The sequence below is a fragment of the Diabrotica undecimpunctata genome, chromosome 10, assembly GCF_040954645.1.
Source record: "Diabrotica undecimpunctata isolate CICGRU chromosome 10, icDiaUnde3, whole genome shotgun sequence".
NCBI classification, from domain to species: Eukaryota; Metazoa; Arthropoda; class Insecta; order Coleoptera; family Chrysomelidae; genus Diabrotica; species Diabrotica undecimpunctata.
Window position 1 is genome coordinate 77,428,968 of NC_092812.1, and position 26,775 is coordinate 77,455,742.

The 26,775-nt window shown below is 33.4% G+C and overlaps 1 protein-coding gene across 1 annotated transcript; it reads right to left on the reverse strand.

Moving 5' to 3' along the window:
* Positions 1–443: 443 nt before the first annotated feature.
* On the reverse strand, positions 444–22,941 carry LOC140452126 (double-stranded RNA-specific editase B2-like). Its single transcript, XM_072546206.1, has 2 exons — positions 22,114–22,941; positions 444–1,515 (listed from the first exon to the last, which is right to left on the reverse strand). The coding sequence occupies exons 1-2, from the start codon at positions 22,829–22,831 to the stop codon at positions 506–508; spliced, it is 1,728 nt and encodes a 575-aa protein (XP_072402307.1). The 5' UTR covers positions 22,832–22,941; the 3' UTR covers positions 444–505.
* Positions 22,942–26,775: the final 3,834 nt, after the last annotated feature.

A 26,775-nucleotide genomic window follows, 5' to 3' on the forward strand; every position in this document is an offset into this window, starting at 1 on the left:
TATTTCGTAAAGAAAAAAAAATCTATTTTTTAACTAAAAGTACGACATAAAATATTGCATAATATATTATGTCTATGGTTGCCATAAATAAATTTAACCGGGTCAATTTTCCTGTTCCTGAATTAACATATTATACTTGGAATGTACTGTAGTAAAATATTGGATTAAAAATAGATACATACACATGATAGATTAGGATTACTTCCATAGTAAACATAGTTCAAATATTTTTGATAGTGTGAAGTGAACTTCACCTAAGATGCAAACTTGAGGTTACACGACATAGGACGATGCTTTTCTGTTAAATATAATTGCACGGATATGCTTTTAAATTTAAAATACAAAAAATATAAGTAATTCTTAGCTGTAAAATCAATAAAAAAATGAAAACAGAATTTATTAATTCAGTGGGAAATTACTAGAAATAAAAAACAAATGGCATTCATAAATTTAATGGAAAAAAGTTGTAGATACATATGTGAATGTGAAAAATAGATATATTTTTTTAATTAGGACAAATATTAAACATGTTCTGTTCCACAGGTTTAGATATCCAATATCCTAAACCAGCTTTCTGAAAAGCTTTATAAAATATATTTTTCACAACCGAATAATTAAGCACACATTCTTTAGCGTGTGCTACAGTTAGTGGTAAAAGTTGGTCCTTTGAAATGTTGGATAATCGTCCATATAATAAGGCATATCTGCAAGCCAAACTATGTTTACAAATCGTGGAAATACCTTGCTTTGGTTTACCCATATCACATATCAATATTTCAGGTTCTTTCATGCCCATAAACCAAATCACAGAAAAATCTTTATCACTTTTTGGTATGCGTTCCTCAATAGATGTTACCATTAACATATCTGGTTTGTTTATTCGAAATGGTGATGGTAAGTCATCTAATATATCTTCAGCCCTTCCGTAAAATGCTTCTCTTAAATGCCTTTTATTAATTTGGCTGCCAACTACTACTGACCTTAAGTACACGGGATCAATAAAATGAAGTAATAGAGATCCTTGTAGTCCCAAGACGTTCCATTTGCAAATTTTATCAGAACAGGACATAGTCTTCAGGCGTTCTTCCTGTTTAATTCCATCCCAAGTTTGAGTGACTGGATCTTTAACAGGTCTTGCACCTTCGCCAGATTCTAACTTACTTCTTAATAGACCAAAATTTGTCAGATTCGATATTCCGCTATTATAAATAGAGGCATCACCACAAGGAGATTTACTTGTATATAAATGAAACTCAATTCCCTCTTTTAAGCGATAACCATTCCCGCAAATCTTTGGTTCAAATATCGAGCTGTTACTAGTACTATCAGAGAGTAGCAGTTCAAGCTGGTCATAAAAGTAGGAAAGCAAACATCTTCGGGATAAAATTTCTGCATGCATATCATTGACTGCGGTTCCGCTTAAACATATATTCTTTCCAGAGATACACTTTGTGCCAGTTGTCACACATATTACTTCAGCAGTTGAAATATCTGAATCTTTCGTCATCACAATACCTAGAAAGAAATAAAATCACATTATTAGTGTTATTACATTTTTCAATGGTTTGAAATCAGGGCTTAGAAAAACAGCAATGTTTAAGAAAATGTCATTGTAGAAAGTATTAAAGCAACAGTGAAATTAATTCAGACATAATAATAAAATATTAAAAGATTACATATGGTGTAGCATTTTTAAATTCTTTGGTATATATTGAAATCCCCTCGTATATGTTAAAACTCCGAAGAATTATTTCAATTCTTTTTGCGTCGCCGAGTTGATATAAACACATTTTACAGTTTGTTAATATATCACGAACGCTTATTTCTTTGGTATTTTCTTTAGATCTAAGCCACTTAACATTCTGCGTTTCAAATAAATATTCCCGTTGATATGTTTTGTTTATACCAAGTTGGTCGAATGAATGTCAAAAATAATTACATCACTCTCGCTGATGTCGCTGGGTCGAAGAGGCAGTGGCTTCAGTGTTGGTCCAAATTTTGCGTCAAATTTGAAATGTTTTGTATTTTTTTGTCCCTTTTCATGGAAAGTGTGTAGCAGTGTTAAGTTCAATGTATAGTTACAGTTAAAAGTGAGATTTGGAAGATGGGCCATTGAAAGCAGACATGTTTAGTTTAGTCGCAAAAAACTGGCAAATTTGTTAAAAAAATTGATTTTTACTCAATGTAATGTGTCAATTTTGGACGAGTAATAATTGTTTTTTATTTGTAAGCCGTCTCTCATTTGAGATATTTAAAAAACGGCGTTTAACAATTTAAAAAATACCCACATGGTTTCAGTTTTTTAAGAAGCCTAGAAGAGTCTAAAGTTTGTGTCCAGTGCCAACTTCAGCCTCAAATTTGTGTGTCCTAAGAAGCCGTTTCAGAATATAATTCGCAGTGTGAGATGCAGTTTTTTGTTCGTGTGGCAGAGTATAATTCCAGTTCCCAATCTCAGAAATTTAAAGTAAAAGTAACAGTTAGTGAAACCCAGGTAACTTTTTTTGTTCGAACTTTTAAAGTAAAACAGAAATTTTTTTCTAATGACAATTGCTTTCATAACAATTTATAAATTGTAATAATTAAAATTGTAAATCTTAGGGTGTGGCTTAGCTGTCATTTTATTTGTTCTCAGTTTTAAGATTTAATAGTGACATATGACAGTTAGCACTATTTTTGACATTTGGTAAACATCTAATCATATTTGAGATTTTGTTTTTGTTTAGTTTAAAAAAAAAGGTTAACCCCTATGCATGGTTTCACTTAAAAAGATATTTCTTTATTTGTAATAATTTATTTCTGCTACAAATTGTCGCCCATTAAAAATTGTAAGTTTTATAGTATCTCCAACTTCTAGAGTTTGTAAACGGATAGGACATAGTAAGTCTGTTTTTGATATTTTGTATTTTATTGTTATTATCTCTATTTGTAACTGTGTGGTGGGACAGTAATAAATGTGTAATTTTCTATAAAACATTTTGTTTATTTCTTTTATTAAAAAAGTTTATAACCCCTTTTGTGTTTTTTAGGAAGGAAGAGCCTTTTCTTTCATCCAGCAGGAAGTTTCCTCAAAGCGGCCTTATTTTAAATAGCTAGAGGAACTTCTTGTGTTTTGTTTGTTCCAGGAGATTCATGTAATCTCAATCCCAATCCAATCCCATAGTTTCATTAACTTATCCAGTTCTCCAAATAAACCCTAAGAGACGTTCGCAACAGATTCGTTTATTTTGCTTGTCCTATCTGCACCCAATAATTTCTGTCCCCAATTTTCAACCCCCTATAATAATACCCCCTGTGTGAACATTAAGGGGCGATATATAAAATACTGAAAAAAGTAATTGGTTACTCCGAACGGTGGAAGAAGAGCGAGTGAATCGCAGACGAAATATTAATAGGTAAGACAGCTTAAAAGGCTAGTAGACAAAAACAACAAATTTATTGCAGACAAGAAAGAGCAGTTACAGACTAGGAAATTTACATCAAAAATTTATTTACGGATTATGGTCATGCAACGTACACTCTTGAATTGAATGGACCAAAGATATTTGAAACTGGGGTAACAAAGGCCCTAGAACAAACTAAAGATGGGACAGCAACAGAATGAGATCAAATAGCCAATGAATTTTTAAAAATAATTATTGAGAACAATCTCAAAATTCAAGAAAGCCAGTTAATCTCGTTCTAAAGCTATTTTCTTGTGGCATTTTGACACTATATATTTGTAGGGGATGTAAGTCTTATTAGAATTTTACGTAGAGTAATACAAAAACAAATCACTTAAACTAAACTAGCGTCCTTATTGTAACGATGTTGTGATGAGACTGTCAGGGTCGATCCCCTTCTCTCTCGAGGGGTGTAAGATAAAGATCGGGTTAAATTTGACTGAAAGTATATTATACGGGGTTGCTCGAAAGTTTTAACAATTTGAAACATTTTTTAATTTTATTTAAAAAATAAACTATACTTTTATAAGGGTTTCCTATACCTAAAGACAGAATGTTCCGATTTATTTCGATTTTTCTAAAAATGTACGGTTTTAGAAGAAATTAGATATCTACTAATCTAAGCGTGCGTTCATAACGATCATAACCCATCCCTCGCTCGGGCCATGGGATGGTATCATTTAATCGATTTTCGGTAAAAGAAATGCATTACTTTAAATGCGAGCGTTCGCCGTCAGTGCTACGCTCTAGGCGAGGAGACGGTGCGATGGTCTCCTTTATGAACGCACCCTAACACTCGGTGACAAATTTGTAAATAACAAGTGATAATATGTATATTATTAACACTACCTATCGACGTATGCTTTAAAAACTCACACAACTGACTTCGTGTCAATTCAAACCTCATGTCGCATGTCAAACCGGTGGCGTTGTGGGTCAGCTCCTTTTTTTTATCTTTGGTACCTCGCGTTTTTAACAGCTGACATTTGCAACCATTTTTTCTCAGGCAACCTTATATCATCACATTAAAAAAATTGTACACTAGGTCGTACTGTATTTGTATTTTTAAAATTTAAATAATATGTGTAAAATTTAAAAACGCCATTTTATCATTTATTTATTATTTTTATAGATTTTTTTCATATTTAATATGTGCTAATTTAAAAATTTCTTACAAAGTAAAGTTCAAAGTGAAAGTTCAACTTAAAAGTTTTACTAATAACTGTTTTTGTCAAACTTTATTACAATTTTTGAACTGATAGTTGTAAAATTCCGACATTATATTTATATTAAATTATTTTACAATTAGAAGTGTATAGAACAAAACTTAAAGCCCAGTTTCATAATGACAACCTAAACTAATGTTCGCTTTAGACTAAAATACACTTAAGTGTCACACTGAGTTTCATAATACCTACAGCTCTTTTCATTATTAAAAGTAAACATGTGTTTAAATTAGTAGGTTGGTAATTGTGTTTCTATCAATTTTGCTTTATTTTTGTCGAAATAACCTTATTTTTCTCACTGTTTGTTAATTTGCGAATAAAATTGTTAATTATTATTAATTATGACTGTATCAGAAAGAAGTAGTTCTTTAATTTTCACAAAAAGGGAACATTTACATATTGAGGAATTATCCAAAAGTATAGAAACCAAGAAAAATATTAACGAAAACTGGAAGTTTTAAATAAAGAGAATAATCGATAAGAGGACAAAGAAGAGAAAGAAAGGCCAACCATGAAAGATATTAAGTAAGGAACAAGAATTAAAAATCAAAATATTAAAAATGGAATTATAATTAAAACAAAAATATTTTCAAGAAAATTTATAATAAATATACTGTACAAAAAGTGTTGTCTTTTAATGTAAAATCTATTAAATAATTAAATTTAAACTATACACAAATTTTAAGATTCTGAATCTAGACACGATAGATACCTACAAGTTGTTTCATTATAACCTAACCTCAACTCTCCAGAGTTAACCTATCCTATAAGCCCGACCACGTGTCATCACATGGTACCGAAATCCAAATCTGAAACCAAACCGAATACTTTAAGACTTAAGAGTAGAGTATAAAAATGAAATGGAATTCAAGGCAGCAATAAACTCAATACAAATGTCAGATAATCTATACGAAAACTGGAAATTCTTCATACAAAGATTTAAAAATTACCTTCAAGCAACAGAATTAACAAAAAAAAAACCTGAAATAATCCAATGCGCACAACTGTTACAAATAATAGGTGACAAAGGGTTCAAAATCCATAATACGTTCCAGAAAACAAGATAAAGGTGAGTCAGTAGACAAATTTATAACAGATATTATAAACAAGGCAAAAAAATTGTGAGCTAGAGCATCTGAAGGACAGTCTGATTAAGACTTGCATAACATGTGGGGTAGCAGATGAAACTATGAGACAGAGACTGTTAGAAGATGTGATGAGCTTGGAAAAAGCAATCAATCTGTGTAAAAGTATAGAAAGCTCGAAAATTAAGTGCATTTAGAATGCAAATATAAAGATAATATTGTAGCGAGATTAAATAAAACGATTGGTTCGAATTTGTATAAATATATTTATTTATAAGTTTACAGTTCGGTAATCTCTTATCAACTAACCCTACTTCTAACATTGTTACCTATATATACCAAAAGTATTATGTTCGAGAATATTCTGGCGTAGTCCCACCTCTAATTCGCCTACGTGACCGGTTATTCTCTGTCGCACTCGATACATCGCGAAACTTCTCGAAGAGTATTAGAGATGCAATGCAACCGTTACTTGGGTCATGCCGAAAGCGTGTTCGTAACAATATGTACAACATAATGTTTTATGTGGTAGAGATTAATTCACCAACGGCATTAGGTCTTCCTACATGTAAAGCTTTGATTATATTAAAAAGGGTCAATACAATAGAAAAATCTTTGTAGCAATATTTAACATTGCTACAACTTAGAAATACACCAATTGATTCAAATTTACCATCATCATCTCAACTTTTAATGTCACGAGTACTTAAAACTCAGATTTCCACTACTGACAAAATTCTAAAACCAAAATTATGTAATGCTAAAATAGTGATCAGTAATTTTCAGAAAAGACAGAACATTCAAAAAGCTTATTATGATAGTGTTATGATAAATATTAAGACGCATAATACTGTAAACATATTAACCCATTCGTCTTTTCTAGATCATAAATATACCTGCCGTCAGAAATTTCTAGGGGTACCCCTCCGATATAAAAAGACCCGTTTACCTGAATTCTGATGAGTTACCCACGATTTCCAGAAGCAGACCGAATAAAACCAGTATGAGCGACCTTCTCGGCTCTTCGATGCGGAATCGCCGGAATTCCGGAACTAACGGCATTTTATATTTAAAGAAGGAACTCTGCTGAAAACAGTTAGTTGGTTTTTGAACATCGCGTCGAGTTTTTAAAATGTAACGCACTTAGATAAATTATATAATTCTTAGTGTAAAATAAATTAGTTATATTGTACAAATAAAGACTTTAAATAAACTTATAAGTGTTATAAGTGTAGAACCTATAATAGTAAATAAAAACAATAAATTAGATTAACAAAAATATTACAAGTGGTGTCAGAAAAGTGGAATAGTAAATAATTTAAGAAGACATCTCGAGGATAGAGAATTAGCTTCTACCGGAAAAAAGTCTGAGTTAGTCCAACGACTAAAGAACGCTTTGGAGAAAGATGGTTTAGATCCAGAAACTTATACATTTGAAGACAAACATGCTACTGTTATCTCGTCAATTTCAAAACTTTCCGGCGACATCGCATCATTAGAGAACAAAGTTTCTGACGGTATTTCGAAAGTTTCTTCTGATGTAGCCAAAGTTTCTGGTGACGTCGCATCATTAGAACACAAAGTTTCTAACGAGATTTCTTCTCTGGAAAGCAAAGTTTCTGCTAACATCTCTTTGGAAATCTCTAAAGCCACTTCTGAGATGTCTGCCCTCGACGATAGAATATCGTCGTTAAAAGACCAAGTTGCTGCCGATATGTTGGTCTTCGAAGAAAATATATGAAAAGAGATGGAAAGGAAGATGGAGGAAACAGGAACAGCAGAGAGAGGAAACAATTCAATTACAGTAGAGACAAAAGAAGACGAAACGAAATGTACGTTGGAAATACGGCCGAAATTTGAGGGAAGTGGAGGTTCTGTTCATGTTAAAGTCCCAACTTTCGACGGAAAATCGTCATGGAACAACTACATGAAACAGTTCGAATCAACTGCAAGAGCGAATGGATGGTCTAAAAAGAAAAGACTGTAAACCTGACTATCGCTCTTCGAGGAGATGCCTTAGATGTGCTTCAGACCATAGCCGTAGAGAGACGGATGATTTCGAACAACTGAAGAAGAGATTAAATATGCGATATGGCCACGAACATTTGGAGCATGTATATCAGTCGCAGCTTAAAAATTGAAGACAAAAGAAAGATGAGGCTCTTCAAGAATATGAGGTAGATATTGCCAGATTAGTATGATATGCTTATCCAACAGCTCTCGAAGACATGATGGAAAAGCTGGCCGTTCAAACGTTTATTGATGGTTTTCGTGATCATGAAATGCAGAGAATACTGCGATTAGCTCATCACAAAACGCTGGTTGATGTCTTATCCGCCGCCCTCGAATACGAGTCAGGCCTCTGGCGGGTACAGTAAAGTTAGGACTGTAAAAGAGGAAGGAGATGAAGATAAACTTGACCAGATCGTTAATATGATTAAGAGTATTACATGCAGGAAAACGAAGACCATAAAATCAAGAAACTCACCATCAGGAAAACTAGAACGAGTCGGCCTTGGGGGGCAGCTTCGACCCGGAACTTTTCCAAAGATCCTCTCATACTAATAACTTCTTTGAAATGTCGTGAAGATAGTGTATATGTGGATGGAGAAATAAATGGTAGAAGGCATACATTGTTGGTGGATACCAGAGCGACCAGAACCATTATACGCAAGACATCCGTAAGACAGTTATAAAAAGCCATAAGAAACTGTCACCAACGAGGTTACGACTTCGGACAGCTACAGGTGAAAATGCCAACATTCATGGAGAAATCCAGGTACAATTAGGAATTGGAGCAGAAAAGTTCGTCCATACTGTTATTGTTGCTGACATCGAAGAGGATGTTATACTAGGAATGGACGTAATGAATATGCATGGATTCAAATTGGATTTTAAGAATAAGGTAATCAAAGTTGGCAACGAGGAGGTAATTCTTCATCCACATGATGACAACACTATGCAAGCTGCCATTAAAGAAGATACAGTCGTGCCTGCGAGAAGTGAACCGATGATAGTACGACCAGAACCATTATACGCAAGACAGCCGTAAGACAGTTATAAAACGCCATAAGAAACTGTCACCAACGAGGTTGCGACTTCGGACCGCTACAGGTGAAAATGCCAACATTCATGGAGAAATCCAGGTACAATTAGGAATTGGAGTAGAAAAGTTCGTCCATACTGTTATTGTTGCTGACATCGAAGAGGATGTTATACTAGGAATGGACGTAATGAATATGCATGGATTCCAATTGGATTTTAAGAATAAGGTAATCAAAGTTGGCAACGAGGAGGTAATTCTTCATCCACATGATGACAACACTATGCAAGCAGCCATTAAAGAAGATACAGTCGTGCCTGCGAGAAGTGAACCGATGATAGTAGCGCGGCTACAGGGAATTGTTATGAAGGCTTCGGCTACGAAGGGACACCTGTTATGATGGAGCCTTGGAACCATGACGACGAGGTTGGCCGTGGAATCATAATTGGAAAGGAATTGGTAACTTCGGCTAAAGAAATTCTTGTGAGACTTATCAATGTCAATGACTACCCAGTGACCATCAAGAAAGAGACAAAAGTAGGAACTTGTGTACCTGTGACATCCATAATCCGCCAGGCGACAACATCTGATGGCGGGAAGAACAACCATTGTTAAGCATAAAATGGATACTGGTAATGCTAAGCCAATTCGTCAAACAGCTCGACAATTACCACAGACGAAAAGAGAGGAAGCTGAAACAATTGTTCAGGAAATGAAGACAGACGGACCTTCTACGAGCCCATGGGTCTCTCCGGTGGTCCTGGTTAAGAAGAAAGACGGAACGACGAGGTTCTGTGTGGATTACCGTTTGCTGAACAACGTTACCAAGAAAGATAGTTATCCTCTGCCTCGGATCAACGATACATTGGACACATTGGCTGGAAGTAAATTGTTTTCTACTTTGGATTTGAAGTCTGGATACTGGCAGGTAGAAATGAGATAAAGAGAAGACAGCCTTCACCACAGGATCTGGATTGTGGCAATTCAACGTTATGCCATTTGGACTCTGTAATGCTCCTGCGACATTTGAGAGGCTTATGGAAAATGTTTAGAGAGAGTTATCTTGGAAAACATGCCTGGTTTACCTAGATGACATAATCGTCTTGGGGGAGATATTTGAAGATCATCTGAAGAATTTAGAAAACGTTTTTAATCGACTTAAAGCTGCCCAATTGATGTTAAACCCCAAGAAGTGCCAGCTATTTCAAGGTAAAGTCAATTATCTGGGTCATATAGTCAGTAAAGAAGGAGTGGCCGCGGATAAGGGAAAAATCGATTCCATTAAGGAATGGCCAGTACCAACTGACAAACATCAAGTGAGAAGTTTTCTTGGACTATGTACTTACTACCGAAGGTTTATTAATAAGTTTGCAGATATCGCTAAGCCATTAACGCGACTTACAGAGGAAGCAAGAGATTACCGCTGGGATACAGACTGCCAAAATGCCATTGAGACCTTAAAAAAGCATTTAATCACAGCACCAATTTTAGGATATCCGTTCGTCTTAGATACAGATGCAAGTAATGTGGAAATTGGAGGAGTGCTATCTCAGATTCAAGGAGGATAGGAACGAGTCCTTGGATATTTTAGTAAAGTTCTTTCAAAACCTGAGCGGAATTATTGCGTCACGAGAAGAGAACTTCTAGCAGTAGTGAAATCAGTAGAGCACTTCTATCAATACCTCTATGGAAGGAAGTTTTTAATCCGAACCGACCATGCCGCCCTTAAGTGGCATGCAGTTTATCCAGAAGGTCAGATAGCCAGATGGATCGAACGACTCCAAGAATACGATTTCAAGATTGAGCACCAGGACGGAGTTTACCACAGAAACGCTGATTCTCTTTCCAGAAGGCCATGTCCAGCAAAGTGTTCACACTGCAACAAAACGGAATCCAAGGAAGCAGCAGTGCTAAGAACAACGATGGTCAACGACGACTGGACGCTTACCAAGATAAAGGAAGAACAAGAAAGAGATCCAATTGTACAGAAAATTCGAAAATGGAAAGAGGAAAACCGTCGACCACCTTGGCAAGAAATATCAAACCTATGCTCAGTAGTTAAGACGTATTGGGCCCAGTGGGACTCTTTTATCATGGAAGATGGCTTGCTCAAACGAGTCCTGGAAAATGATGACGGTTTAGAGAAGAGAAGACAGTTGGTGATCCCAAAGAGCAGAATAGCCGAAGTACTTCGTCAGTTACACGACAGTCCATCAGGAGGGCATTTTGGTGTAAAGAAGACCCTTCAGCGTATCGTCCGCAATCGGATGGTATGGTAGAACGAATGAATAGGACAGTTGGCAAGTATTTGACAAAGATGGTGTCCGATCATCAGCGAGACTGGGACCAATATCTTCCGTTCTTCACAATGGCCTACAGATCTGCTGTTAATGAATCAACAGGCCAGACACCAGCCAGTTCCCATCTTCAGATCGCTAGTGGCCGAATGAAGAAACGATACGATACACAAGCCGAAAAGGGTTGCTTTAAGAAGAACGACAAAGTCTGGCTCTATAATCCCAAGAAGCGAAAAGGTTGTTCTCCCAAATTGCAACAGTTTTGGGAAGGTCCATACCTCATTATGGAGATCAACGATGTCATCTACCGAATAAGCAAGATTCCAAGGGGAAAGTGCCAGCTCCCGGGAAAGCCTTGAAACTCCAAGATGCATCACGTTACCTTTTCTACCTGGTAACAAAAGACACTGCCCGTGACCAACCAACCTACCGAGATGTATGGGAAGCCTTACTTCAATCGAGAGAGCACGTACTAGAATGCCGTCAATTAGATTGGAGGGTTATCCGAAGTATGGTAGAGAAGATCTTTAAAGACACCGAAGTCCAGGTGTTAGCCTGTTGCAATCCGCATAGTTACTAGTGCGGAGAAAAAACCGCCCCTTGTCATTTTTATACAACTGGAAGTTGTAAAAGAGGGTCCAGTTGCCGATACCAGCATGCCGTCCCAGTTCCAGTCCCGACAAGGTTCCAGGAGGAACCATCTTTTAAGAGGGGGGCAATGTTATAAGTGTAGAACCTTTAATAATAAATAAAAACAATAAATTAGATTAATAAAAATATTACAATAGAGATACAATAAATTTAAAACGGCTTAAAAATAATGAAAAAGTTTATGTTAAAGATAAAAGCGAATTGAGAGAAGGTCTTATCACACATAAACTATGAGATAAAACCTACTCGATTAAATTAAGAGATTCTGGGTCAGAAATTGCAAGAAATAGACAATTTTTGGTTCGCATTCCTGCAACTGCTGATGATGAACATACAGATAACGAATCTGAAATTAGTGAGTCACAAAATCTTGAAAGTGTCTCTGATAATTATTCTGATCATCACTCTCCAATAAACTTACCTCCACAAATCTCTTCAGGTCGAATTGTTAAAAAACCTGATAGATTAGATTTATAAGTAATTTTATTATAAAATAAAGGGGATAAAGGATGTATGAAACAATTGAGGAAATTCATAAATGTTTACTTAAAGATTTGTTAAAGAAATTTATTTTTATTTTTCATTTTAAAAAGAGGTGGATGTGATGTATGTAAATAAGTAAATATTCGGAACGCACAGGTTGGTAACATTGTAAGAGTGACGTGACGGACGGGTGCAAGGAAGAGGAAATAAAACCATTCTGAATCTAGACAGGACAGATACAAGTTGTTTCATTATAACCTAACCTCCACTCTCTAGAGTTAACCTATCCTATAAGCCCGATCACGTGTCACCACACACAGTACAGAAATTGTTGAATTAATATATATATATATATATATATATATATATATATATATATATATATATTTAGGGATTCTACAGTATTCACTGCCTTCCCTCGCTCAACCGTTTCCATCTCTCTCTGTTGTTCCATTCTCCATCGTTCAGTCCTCTCTTACTCATGGCGTCGTCTACTTCGTTCCTCCAGGATTTTCGGGGTCGTCCTCTTTTCCTCCTTCCTATGGGGCTCCATTCGGTTATTTTCTTTATCCATCTGCTGTCGCTAGTTCTTCTTATACTGAATTAATATATTTATGATTAAATGATTAATATATATATATATATATATATATATATATATATATACAATTATAAAAATGCAAATTACTGAAATATAAGCATCATAATATCCTATAAAATTTATATTGACAAAGGTGAAAGTAAATGTAAAACTTATACATTGTAAATGACCTCAGAAACAAAACAATTGGTTTAATAGGAGATATTTTTTTAGAAATTGTAAATCTAATTCTGCAAAATGTTGCCAAATACATAATTCACAATAGTGTCTTGCATTATCTAAACTTCCTTTAAATTGAGGGAAATTGTCTTGTTTTGTCTTCTTTTTTATGGCTTTAGTTAAATAGTTTTCTTGTTGACCTAGATTATGATACACAGAAAACAAGACTCCATTTTGGTTGCTCCAGATGTTATGAAATAATGCTGTTGCTACTATTACACTCATAGTCACTTTCAAATTTAATCTCATTCGATTTTTAAAAATTGGGTATCATCGTTTCCATATCCTTGATTTCCACAACATTCCTAGTTCGTATGGGAGATTCATTATAAAGATTATTTGCTTTTGTTCTAGCATATTGTCTAGCCGTGTCATCAAATATGATTTCAAGCTGTAACCAGAATGACCAACTATAAAAAATGGTACAAACCAAACAAAGTCTCCAGCTTTAAATCTTTGTATGCCACTATTATTAAATGTTGTTTGATCATGTATAGAACCCAGCCATATTTAAACAATATTTCTAATTTTTAAACTAGTCTCTGATTTTTTTGGACATTTAATGCAAACATTCTTTTTCTGAAAGATATATTTCTGCATTTGCACCTCCATAAGAATCAATTCGTATTAAAGTACATATAACTGTAGCTATGCATCTTAGAAATCATACAATGGCATAAAATTCTTCTTTAACTTGGGCCATTTCATCTTGTTTGATATAATTTCAATTCTCGAAGCTGTTGCCCTCGTTATACCCATATAGTTAGGTAGTGACTATTTTTATTCATCATTATATAAATATATTGATTATAAAATTACCTATATCATTATGAAATAAACTGATGATTATACACTGATCATAAACACTTTTATTTAACAATTTGTTTTTATTTTATAACACAAAGTTTTATTTAACATTATATGAACATATTTATTATAAAATTATATCACTATTATGAAGTAAACTGATTATACACTTTTTTATTTAACAAAAAGTTGTTATTTCAAAACACAAAGTTTGTAGTAATAACATTTCTTTGTATTCTCTGCACTTCTAACATCCAACGATTTTCTGCAAAAATCATCGCTCCCATCTGCTCCTTAAAACCGAAAATGAAAAATTGAAAAACGGCATAACAGCTTAAACACGCGCGATGACGCTAAAAGACTGTCGGCAATATGGCGACCCCCGCCCCAACCCTACCCGCTATGACCGTTTTCGTGCATACTGAGAGTATAAAAGCAGCTACACAGGGTAAGACCGGTCGTCACTCGACACTAAGGAGTAGGCAGATTGAGACCTCAGTGCCGTTTCATAGTTCTTGTATTTCTACAGAACAAAATACTGGTACGTCACGAATGAGGGCAGATTGAGACCCCGAACTACTCGGACGGAACCATATACCTCTTGATAATGGCTCCATATCTATCTATCTATCTATATATATATATATATATATATATATATATATATATATATATATATATATATATATATATATATATATATATATATATACATTCTGAAAAATTGTAATCGCACTTCGGAGTATAAAAAATATGTTCATATTCACTTCCCATTTCTTTGCACAAAGCAAAGAAACTCTTGAGTTCAGTGGGAGAGATTTTGTGAAGTTTATAAATTTTCCACACTCTTGAATAGATTCGGTTAAAAGCAGTGGCATTTTTGGAGATCTAATGCCTCTCTGTGGATGCTACAATGCGCTTAAACACATTCTGGTCTAGGGCCTTGATCCTCAGAAAAACTCCAGTACGAGCGCCTTTCATTGACCGTGCTCCATGGCTACTTACTTCCACACTTATATTCAATTCCATTGTCATTAATGTAGCTGTTAATCAGATTAAATATTTCTTTAGCCGTTGTTCTTGTTGACAGAGATTTACAAAATGGAAATTCTTCATTAATAGTATTTTCAAAATCGTATCTTACAAAACACATTAGATTAGCTTTATCTGATATGTTTGTACTTTCATCAATTTGCAAGGAAAAATAGTTACACGCCTTTAAGTGACATAATACTTTCTTTAATCTTATCTGCCATTTCCACAATACTACGCTTTACTGTGTTATTTGATGGAGCCAGCGAATTCACTTGCCTTTCCTGCTTTTTATCACATATCCGAGACGCTACTATTTTCATTGCTCGGCAATTGTGTATACCGGTTTCAGCAAATAATTTTGATATCTCATGGGAAGCCAGTACAAGGTTTTCAGATTGAGCGTTCTGAGCAAAATGCAAAGGCATATTCTTTTTGGGAGCTATTAATTCTCTTTTTATTTATAAAAAAAGCTATTGGCTTACCACTGTAGGTATTCCTGATGCTTCAATTCCAAGTGCCGCTTCAATTTTAAATTTCTCATTTGAAAGTGCATCATAACAAATAACACATAATTAGTCATCAGTACCCTTTATAAAACCGAACTGTAAGTAATCTTCAAACTATTGTCGGGTCCAGGCCTCCTTCTTTTTTGTGAAAGTTGTAGACTGCGCATTGAGCGGCCGTTTGTAATTACCAATCGTACCTGCCTCTGAATGGACATTACTCGACTGTCTATTATTATGGCCGCTTTTATATCTTGTACCTGGCTGCAGATCACTCGACGGTCTATTTGTCTTAGAACTTGTACTTATTTTATAACAAATTTATCCATCAATTCAAGGTAATCAATAGGCACGAAAAATATGCGTTCTCAGGCCTGACAACTAAGCTTGACACTGAATGAAATAAAAGAAGCAGTGGTGTAGCGGGCGGAAATGTGTAATTTTGTGGATGTGGTAGTGGGAGGTTAAAATAAAAGCAGTGGCGTCAGGCAGAGCGCGACCTGAAAAAGCAAGATGTGAAACGGCGAGGCGAGGCGATCCAACATTTTGCTTTCGTGGCCCGGTACCGAGTCGTGACCCACCATTTGGGAAACGCTGCTCTAGGATAATCTATCTGTCTACGTCATCCTGATTTATAACTGTGTCAACCGATTTGAACAAAATCAACTTTCTTGGAAGAAAATTCAAAATTGTCGCATTCAGATCATCGACATCTGTATTTTTGGCCGCCAATATTGTTCGTCCAATTACGGTTTTTGAACTGGTTTGCTATGTCCGGAAAAACACGCTGAATAAGCTTGGCCCAGCAAATAAATAATAAATTTACTTGAGAATTAAACTGAGAAGGTAAAATAATAATAATTGTAAACGTCACTACTTTGCTCGATGCATAAACAATAATAACGCCTGAAAATTGCGTAGAGTTCTCGGAATGAGAGAAGGCTTTTTCTCCAAAATATTGTCCAAAAAATAAAAAAGAATGTTTGGGGTGGACCACCCTTACTACTTAAGCGTATGAAAAATGACCTAGTATGACCAATCGGGTATCCGTTTGGGAGGAGTACATATGGCAACTAACACTGTGACACTAATATGGCTATAAAAAAATAGAGGTTCGTGATAAAAGGATAAGCAATTAAGGGTTGTTTGTATTGTTTAATGCCAGATCAAAAAAAAAAATCAAAAATAAAAAATTTTGTCCAAAAAATTTTAAAAAATTTTTGGAGTGGTCCACCCGTACCACTTAGGGGTATGAAAAATAGATTACGACCGATTCTCAGACATGTCGAATAAACATAAAATTTCATAGAAATCGATCAATCCGTTTGGAAGGAGTATGGCAACTCTGTGACACTAATATAGCTATTAAAAAATAGAGATTGGTGATAAAAGAGTGAAAATTAATAAGTATATTGTTACGTAAAAATATGAGTCATATTAAAAACCTGTAAACATGTTTATTACTAATATCCATATTTATTCGAGTATTTCCTAGGTCATGAATACCTGACACACGATGTTATAAAAACAAAGTTCGAGGCGAGTCGATGGGAAATCCAGTTTGCCCTTACCGTTTTCACCGTCCAGTCTAGTCAAGAAGGTTTTCGACTTTTCGAGATAACGGCGATTTAAGTATATAAATAAAACATTTTTATATGGAGGAACAGTTAATTTTGAAGACGCGCTCGCGATTTTAATTGTTACGTTCGCCTAAAATAAATTATGTATTATTAAGTGGTTAAATAAATTTATATAAATTATCGTGCTTTTTAATAAATTAGAATAAGAACAATATAATAAATTAGTAAAGAATTCATAAATACAATCGAACAAAATATAAATAATTATAAATAAATAAAAGACATTACAATATGTACCTATTTTTAATTGCCACATCATGAAAAACAAAATAAAAAAATTTTATATACAAAACAAAACAAAAATGTTGGGGATGTACCAGCTTTATCACTTAGGGGTATGAAAAATAGATTACGACTGATTCTCAGATTTACCGAATAAACATATCACATTTCATATAAATCAGTCAAGCCGTTTCGGAGGAGTATGGCAACTAACACTGTAACACTGATACAGCTATTAACAAATAGAGGTTGTTGATAGAAGGATGAAAATTAAGGGTTGTTTGTATTTTTTATGCCACAGCATAAAAAAATAAAAATAAAAACTCGAAAAAAGTCGAAAAAACAAAAAAATGTTTGGAGTGGACCACCTTTATCACTTAGGGGTATGAAAAATAGATTACGACCGAAACTCAGACCTATCGGACAAACATAAAATTTCATAAAAATCGGTCAAGCCGTTTCGAAGGAGTATGGCAACTAACACTGTAACACTAATATGGCTATTAAAAAATAGGTATTGTTGATAGACGGGTGAAAATTAACAGTTATATGTATTATTTAATGCCACATCATAAAAAATTAAAATAAAAAAATGTCATCACTTAAAAATATTAAAAATAGATTAAAAATATTCTCAGACGTACCGAATACAAATAAAATTTCATAAAAATCGGTCCAGCTGTTTCTGAAGAGTATGTTGACTAAAGGCCCTATGACACTATGCATTTTCTTGTATCATTTCTTATATCGTTTCTGATATAACAAAAAAAAAATGGATAGTGTCATACAAGCGTATAAGTTCTTATATCAGAAACGATACAAGAATTTGTGTCCGCTGCAGTTTCTTGTACAAGAAATGCGCCAATTTGTGAGCAAAGCCGCAAAAGCAAAAACGTAAAACTTCTGTCATAATGGCGGCTGGAGGAGAACTTTGATATACAATTAGACCAAGCAGACATCAGAGAAAAGTGCCCACAAACAATAACCAAGATTAGAACAGCAGTAGCCAAATTGAAAAACAATAAATCACAGGGATTAGATCAAATAGCATCGAAACTACTGAAAGTAGGAGGAGATGTATTACTAAAAACAATACATAACCGCTTTAAAAATTCGTGATGAGTTTAAAGATTATTTTATATCTCCAAATAGGAGTAGAATTTCAAAAGAATGCCATTCAAACACATAATTTGTAAAAAAAAACAAATAAATTATTACAACCAAATTATTTATTATTTCTGTCTTCCATTACAGCCTGTTGAATATGTTCAAAAATTCTGGTTTCCAATTTAGTTTTAATATTGGGACATTTTATTTCTTTCATTTTTTAACCACAGTATTTTAAAAAATAATCAGTAGTATCTGGCTTGGGGTCCTCAGGTACTGCAGTTCTATTTTTATATGTGTCGAAATTTCGACCAATCATGTGCCGAAGCACATACAATTTCCGATAAAACAGAGCACAAATGTACGTGATGTACGTGCAAGAAACGATACAAGAAAACATAAATAACTTTCTATATCAGAAATGATACAAGAAAATGCATAGTGTCATACGGCCTTAACACTGTGACACGATATATATATATATATATATATATATATATATATATATATATATATATATATATATATATATATATATATATATATATATATATATATATATATATATATATATATATATATATATATATATATATATATATATATATATATAGATATATCCTGTGGTCTGTGAACTGTGTTTGTCATTTGTCATCTTAGTTTTAGTTAATGTCATATGTAAATGTATTTGTCATGTTATTCATTCAAACAAAACAATGCTAATTTCTTGTATATTAAAACCTAGTTTATAAAGGTTTTGCATTTCATTACAATTTAATATACAAGAAATATCAAATATGGATAAGCTACTACGACCAGACAGATTCGATGCAGATCCTAACTCTCCTAGATCGTCTCAAGAATGGATGCATTGGAAAGCTACCTTTGAAAACTTTATTTCCTCTGTGATTGATGTTTCAGAGGAGGAGAAATTCAAACTACTGGTAAATTACGTGAGCAACAATATCTATGAACTCATCTCTGATTGTAGAAAGTATTCTGAAGCCAAAAGTATTCTCGAAGCAGCTTTTGTTAAACCCAAAAATGAAATTTTTGCCAGACATATCCTAATGACAAAAAAACAACAAACTGGTGAAAATATAGGTCAATACGTTCAACATCTTAAAGTGCTTTCCAAAGACTGTAATTTTCTAGCCGTTTCTGCAGACCAAAATAGAGAAGATTATATAAGAGACTCTTTTATTAATGGCATTCTTTCTAATGGCATAAGACAACGTTTACTAGAAAACAACACTATTACTCTGCAAGATGCCATAGTGAAAGCCCAATCTCTGGAGTCAGCTTCAAAACACTCTGAGGCTTATACAACTCCTGTATAAATTATGCATTGTCCATAAACGTGAAAACATTTAGAAGTCATGCAAGCATAATAATGGCTTCAACAGCACTCAGAACGACTATCTCAGGACACCGCTTTGTTAATTTAGAAATAAACGAACATTCCTATAAAAATGTCAAATTATCAATAATTCAAGATTTATGTGCTGATGTAGTTATAGGTCATAACTTGCTTAAACAACATTCTTCTCTAGAAATCACTTTTGCTGGCTCAAAAATGCCTTTAGTTATTGATCGTATAGATAACATTTGTAGTTTGGCATACTTAAATATAGAGCCACCCAAATTATTCTCCAATCTATCAAATGATTGCAAACCGAGGGCAACTAAATCAAGAAAATTTTCAACTGAAGATAGAAAATTCATATCTGACGAGATACAGTATCTGTTATTGAATGGAGTCATAGAAGAAAGCAACTCTCCTTGGCGTGCACAAGTACTTATTACAAAAAGTGAAACACACAAAAAGCGAATGGTCGTAGATTATTCACAAACGAGTAATAAATTTACGTACTTAGATCCTTAGCCTATCATCTCCCAGATGTTGAAGATATTGTTAGAAAAGTAGCAAGATATTCTGTCTTCAGTACTATTGATCTTAAAAATGCATACCATCAAATTCCAATCAAAAATGAAGAGAAAATATACACTGCTTTTGAAGCCAACGGCCAACTATACCAATTTTGCCGGATTCTTTTTGGGGTAACCAACGGAGTGGCTTGTTTTCAAAGGGTTATCGATGGTATTATTAAATCCGAACATTTAAAAGGTGTATATGCATATCTTGATGACATTACGGTTTGTGGATTAAATCAACAACAACATAATGAAAATCTTAATAAATTTATGGAAGTAGCGAAGAAATACAATCTAACAATAAATCAAAATAAAAGTTCTTATACACTAAATTCAATCAAACTTTTGGGTTATCAAATAGAAAATCAGACCTTAAAACCTGATCCTGAAAGACTTGAACCATTAAAGAAGTTAAAGTAAAGATATTTTAAATTTTAACATGCATTTTATTAAATGTACAGTTTCATCAACAATAATGTTATTTTTTAATATTCAATTTTATTTATGTGTATAATCTTTTAATTTCTTTACTCCCGATGAAGCTATTAAATAAATGGCGAAATATTGAGCTTTAGAAAAAACAAAGATATTTTTTTTTAATATAGACTACATACCCGATATTTCCAACATATATATATATATATATATATATATATATATATATATATATATATATATATATATATATATATATATATATATATATATAACAAATAGAAAAGGTTGATGTAAGTGAATAATAAAAGTAATGTAATGGCATGTCTCACAAAACAGGAAAATAAAAAACAAAATAGTATATCAATGGAAGGCAACTGTATTATGTATTTCTGACTGTAGGTCGTTTTCAGTACAGTGCAGCTAAGTTAGAAAAGGAGCATGTTAACTTTTGAAAGTATCACTCCAGGAGCAATGCAACCAATTTGTGGCATTAGAGTTAGAAAACCCTGATGGTTTTCAGGGCAACAACTAACAATAATCACAGAGAAATTTACAGCTACCTGAGGAAAGGAATGCCAAATGTTAAATAACTTGTTATTAACAACTTGTACCTAAATTTTAAAGAATTTTAAAATGTATTTTGTCCACTATTTTATATTTTATGTGTGTGTTATTAATGTTGAGTGTCTATGCTTTTATAAATAATCTCAATGACCAGTAAGTTGCACTGAAGATTTGTGTAATTTTATAAATATTTACACTTTTTTTCTTATTACAGTGTCTTGAAAAAGGAATAAAACCATTCCGAAAGCTAGACAAAAAGTCATAAGAGTGTTTAATTAACATCCCGGCCAATTTTCTGACTGCAACCCTAATAAACTGTTTTGTTTGTTTATATTGACAGTCACTAATATCCAGTATTTCTTATATATATATATATATATATATATATATATATATATATATATATATATATATATATATATAGTACCAAAAAAAAGGAAAAACCATTGGCCAATGTTGCATATATATATATATATATATATATATATATATATATATATATATATATATATATATGTATATATGTATATATATATATAAATGTATTTTATATATATATATATATATATATATATATATATATATATATTTTATATATATATAAAATACATATATATATATAATATATATATATATATATATATGTATATATATATATATAAAATATATATATATACATAAAATACATATATATATATATATATATATATATATATATATATATATATATATATATATATATATATATATATATATATATATATATATATATTATAAGTAGTGCTGATGATGTAATAAAAATTTGAATACATCTTACCTGCAAGAACTTTACATTTAGAATGGATCACATCATTTAACATTAAATTTTGAAACTTTGCTGTCACCAGGTTTCGAATAGTATCAGACCAATGTTGATGTCTGGCATTTGGGGAAAAACTAGGTATATACAATGCTGTTTGAGCTGTGTTCTTTTTAGCTTCATGTTTGGATTTTCCAATTCCATAATAACTTAATGGGTCGGTATTATGAGATTTATGCACATTTTGGTTACCTATTGTTTCATCTTTGGAACACTGAATAGATTCCAATGCTGTTTGAGCTGTGTTCTTTTTAGCTTCATGTTTGGATTCTAAAAATCTATATCTATATCTATATCTATATTTTAAAAAGTAGGTATTATCAGATTTATGAACATTCTGGTTACGTATTGTTTCATCTTTGGAGCACTGAATAGATTCCAATGCTGTTTGAGGTGTGTTATCTTTAGCTTCATGTTTGGATTTTCCAATTCCATAATAATTTAATGGGTTAGTATTATTAGATTTACAGACATTCTGGTTACCTATTGGCTCATCCAATTTATATCCTAATCCCTTTTCTATACAATTCAAAGCAACTACTGCATTTTGATAACGATTGTTACAAGTTGATGCTTCAGGTGATTTTGCAGTTTTAATTGCTGTTGTGGTGTTATCAGATTTATTATGTTCATTCTGTTTTGTTTTTAAATATTCTTGGATCTTTTTTCGATACATTTTAAAAACAGTTAACACTAACTCTACTTTGTTTCTATTAGTTATTTAAATATAAATCGCAGTTTTTTATACTATGATCGCAGTGTATTATCATTCGCTTTAGCGCGAAAGTTCGCGCAAGGCAAGTTTCCCTGGTGTCCGAAATTTGACGGCTCTCATTGGTCTCTGTTTTTGTTTCCAGAGTTGCCAATTAGTTCATAATTATTATCAGATTTTAACATAATTTTTATGGCATTCTGGTAATAATTATCTTTTTAACATACTTAGTTGATAATTTTAACATAATTTTATACATATGCCTGTGGGAATTATGTCGATAATTGGAACATAATACATTGGCCTATTATAAGATTTAAAATCAAAATAAAAGCTGACAATAATAATTACCTGTATGTAGAATTGCCTAACATAACTCTGATTTTTATATGTAGCTCGGGGAAGTACATCAAGTATAATTTGGAGAATCCCTACATCGCGCAGAGATTCCCAAATCATGAAGTATATATAGCAAATACCATTGGGATTACAATTCTGTTACTGGATTTTAGTTGTACAGTTTAGATAACGTATTACATTTGATATTCTAAAAATTAACATGCAAAGTTCGAGTAATTTAGATAAATTAAGAAGAAGATATTCTAATTCTGACTCTGATTCTAATTTTTATTTATTTATTTATTTATTGCTAATTTACAATCTACTTCAATACAGTAATAAGTAAATATGATGTATGTTCTTGGCTTGTGGCAGGTTTAGTCCATGACGACTCTCTGGAATTTACCTAGCAGCTAGATCTTCTGGCCAAAGTCTTTTTAGACGTCTGTCAACCAGTGGGGGGTTAAATAATTCGTCTATGAGATGGTTTGGATGGTCTGCGCTGCGATTGATGTATCTTCTGGAGTGGTCAGCAATCACATCATTGCTGAAGGGGATGTTGAGGTCTGCATGAAGGGTTTGGTTTGACACATACCATGGGGCTTTAGCTAACATACGAATAGTTTTTGACTGGGATGTCTGTAATATTTTGGTGTTGGATGGTTTGCTACAGCCCCACAGCTCAATTCCGTATGTCCACACTGGTTTGTGTATTGTTTTATAGATGGTCAGGTTGTTTTCTAATGAAAGTTGCGATCTTCTGTTGATTATCCAGCCTTTTAGGTCGAGGTGTCGTCGTTTGGCTGCATTACGTGATTTCCAAGTAAGTTTTTCGTCTAGATGAAGGCCCAGGTACTTTACTTCTGTTTTTATTGGTATAGGTGAATTATTTAGGTGTAGTTGTGAACATCTAATTCTTCGATTTGTGAAATTTACTTGACAAGACTTGTTTGTGTTGACGTTTATTTTCCAGCATTTAAACCAGTCTTCTGAGAGACTAAACCATTGAGATGATTTTGCAATTCGTTAAATGCTAATATTTCGTTGATGTCTGATGCTAGTATACCAGTGTCATCCGCAAATGTTGCCATTAGTGTATTTTCGCTAATAGGAATATCAGCAGTGAAGATTTGATAAAGGAATGGGCCAAGTACACTGCCTTGAATTCCGGATTTTTTTTTGATGGTAGTTGGATAGAGCACCTTCGTATTTAACTTGAAAGTATCTGTCGGACAAGTATGATTTAATTGTTTTCCTTCTAGGCTCTCTTTTATTTTGTTAACTAATCCATGGCACTGTTGTATGGTTGAGTGATTTGACCGAAAACCAAACTGATGATCTGGGATAAGGTTTTCTATAGGTATTATTGTTTCTATTCTGTTAAGGATTAACCTTTCGAAAACTTTTGATAAAGTCGAAAGGAGACTTATTGGTCTGTACGAACTGGCTTCAGTTAGAGGTTTACCAGGTTTAGGTATCGTTATAATTTGTGCATACTTCCATTGCACTGGAAAATAGCATAGTCTCAGGAGGCTATTAAAAATAATGGTTAATAAGACGACACATTTTCTTGGGAGTTTTTTTAAGATTTCGCCAGTTATAAGGTCAAATCCTGGAGCTTTATGAGGGTTAAGCAGGTTGATTTCGTTACGGACTTCGTTTGGTGAGAAGTATTTTAGTGGTAATGATAGCTGCAGGGTGCATTAAGGAAGTCTCTAATTTTCTCGTCGTTAATATCGTTGGCCTGTGGGGTGGAGAAGACGGTTGATAGATGTTCTGCAAATTTGTTGGATTTTTCTATATCTGATCGAGCCCACGTTCCATCATTTTTCCGAATTGGTGATTTCATTACTACTGGCTTTTTGAATTTCTTTTTGGCTTTCCAAAGAGAGTTGTCGTCAAGAGAAAGGTTTGTGACATATCTTTCAAAAGATTCGTTTTTGGCTGTTTGGATAGCGGAATGAAGTCTGTGTGTGAGCCTGTTTAGATTTGTTTTATCTATCGCGTTTCTTGTTCTTTGCCATTTGCGACGGGCTCTTCTTCTCTCTTCTACTAGTGTTCTAGTGTGGAGAGGTATACTATACCTTTCATCAATGGTTTTTTCCTTTTCAGGAGTAGCTTTCCAAGCGGCCTGTTGTATTTGTTCCGTTAGATATTTTACAGCTTCTTCAATATCGTTTTTGTGTTTGAGTCGAATGTCAAGATATATTTTTTCATTGATTTCTTCTTTGAATTGAACCCAATTCGTGTTTCAGGAACATAGCCTTGATGCAAGAGTTTTCCAAATTATATTGGTACTTAAGGTAATCAAAATGGGACTGTGGTCCGAATGTAGATCAAAACTGGGGGTGATGTCGCTGTGTATTTCAGGTATTCCTTTGGTTATAGCAAAGTCTAGCAGATCAGGAATTTTGTTGTTATTAGTGGGCCAGTATGTGGGGTTACCAGTTGTAGGGTATTTCAGGTTATTATCTTGTATGATCTTTAATAGATTTCTGCCTTTTGGAGATATCAGTCTTGCTTCCCAGGTTGTATGTTTTACATTCCAGTCCCCTGCCACTAGGAAATGTGAGCCAAGTTGTTCAAAAAACTCTCTCTATTCCTCCAGATTGATGGTATGGCGTGGTGGGCTTTAGATAGAAGCTATTGTTAATGGGAAGGTGAGCGCTTGTACTTTTATGATAGTACTCTGAATTTTGTTGGTGTTATATGGAGCAAGTTCGTAATGTTTTATAGCTGTACGGATTATTACAACTGAACCAGCATGGGCTGTTCCATCTGGATCATTTGCGTACACACATAGACAGAGTAGTGTGGAAATTTTATAAAAGACCTCTTACTCTGCTATTCTAAGTGAGTTAGCCATTACGACGTTCTATTTATCACTGTTGTAAGCATGCTTAGTATCATGCTGTCTTGATTTATCAATTGTGCAAACATATTTTTAAATTCGTTGAGGAATTCTGTAAGTTTATTTGAAAGGTCTGAATTATTGTTGTTGTCTTGTGAAGAAGTATTAGTTGCTGCAACTTGAGAATATGTTACATGTGATTGGCGTATATGGTGAGCATTAGTGTTATTATTATTTAGGCTTGCAACTCTAGGTATAGGAATGCTGCTTGTTATATTTTTGTTTTTCGAATTTACTAGGTCTTTATATTATAGCACATCCTTTATAGTTTGCTGGATGATTGCCATTACATAAGGCACATGTTGCTGGTGTGTCGCGTGCTTTTTTGCAGATTTTTGTGTCACGTGATCCACCGCATTTAACACAGGCGAAAGGCCTCAGGTAGTAACTTTTTAAGTGTCCGTATTTTTGACACATTGTGCATTGAACTATTTTATTTTTTATTCTAGGTGGTTTTACTGCTATTATGCAGTTTTGTAAGTCTTGCAGGTTAAATATGTTTTTATTTTCATTGTTTTCATTTGGCTCTATATCGACAAAGAACAAGGGCAATGGTTCTTTGGTAACTCTACGTCTAACATTAATTATGTTGCGATTATGTCTAACCTTAGTTATGAAAGCGTTCCAGATGTAAATTAGTTTTATTATAGTATTTGAT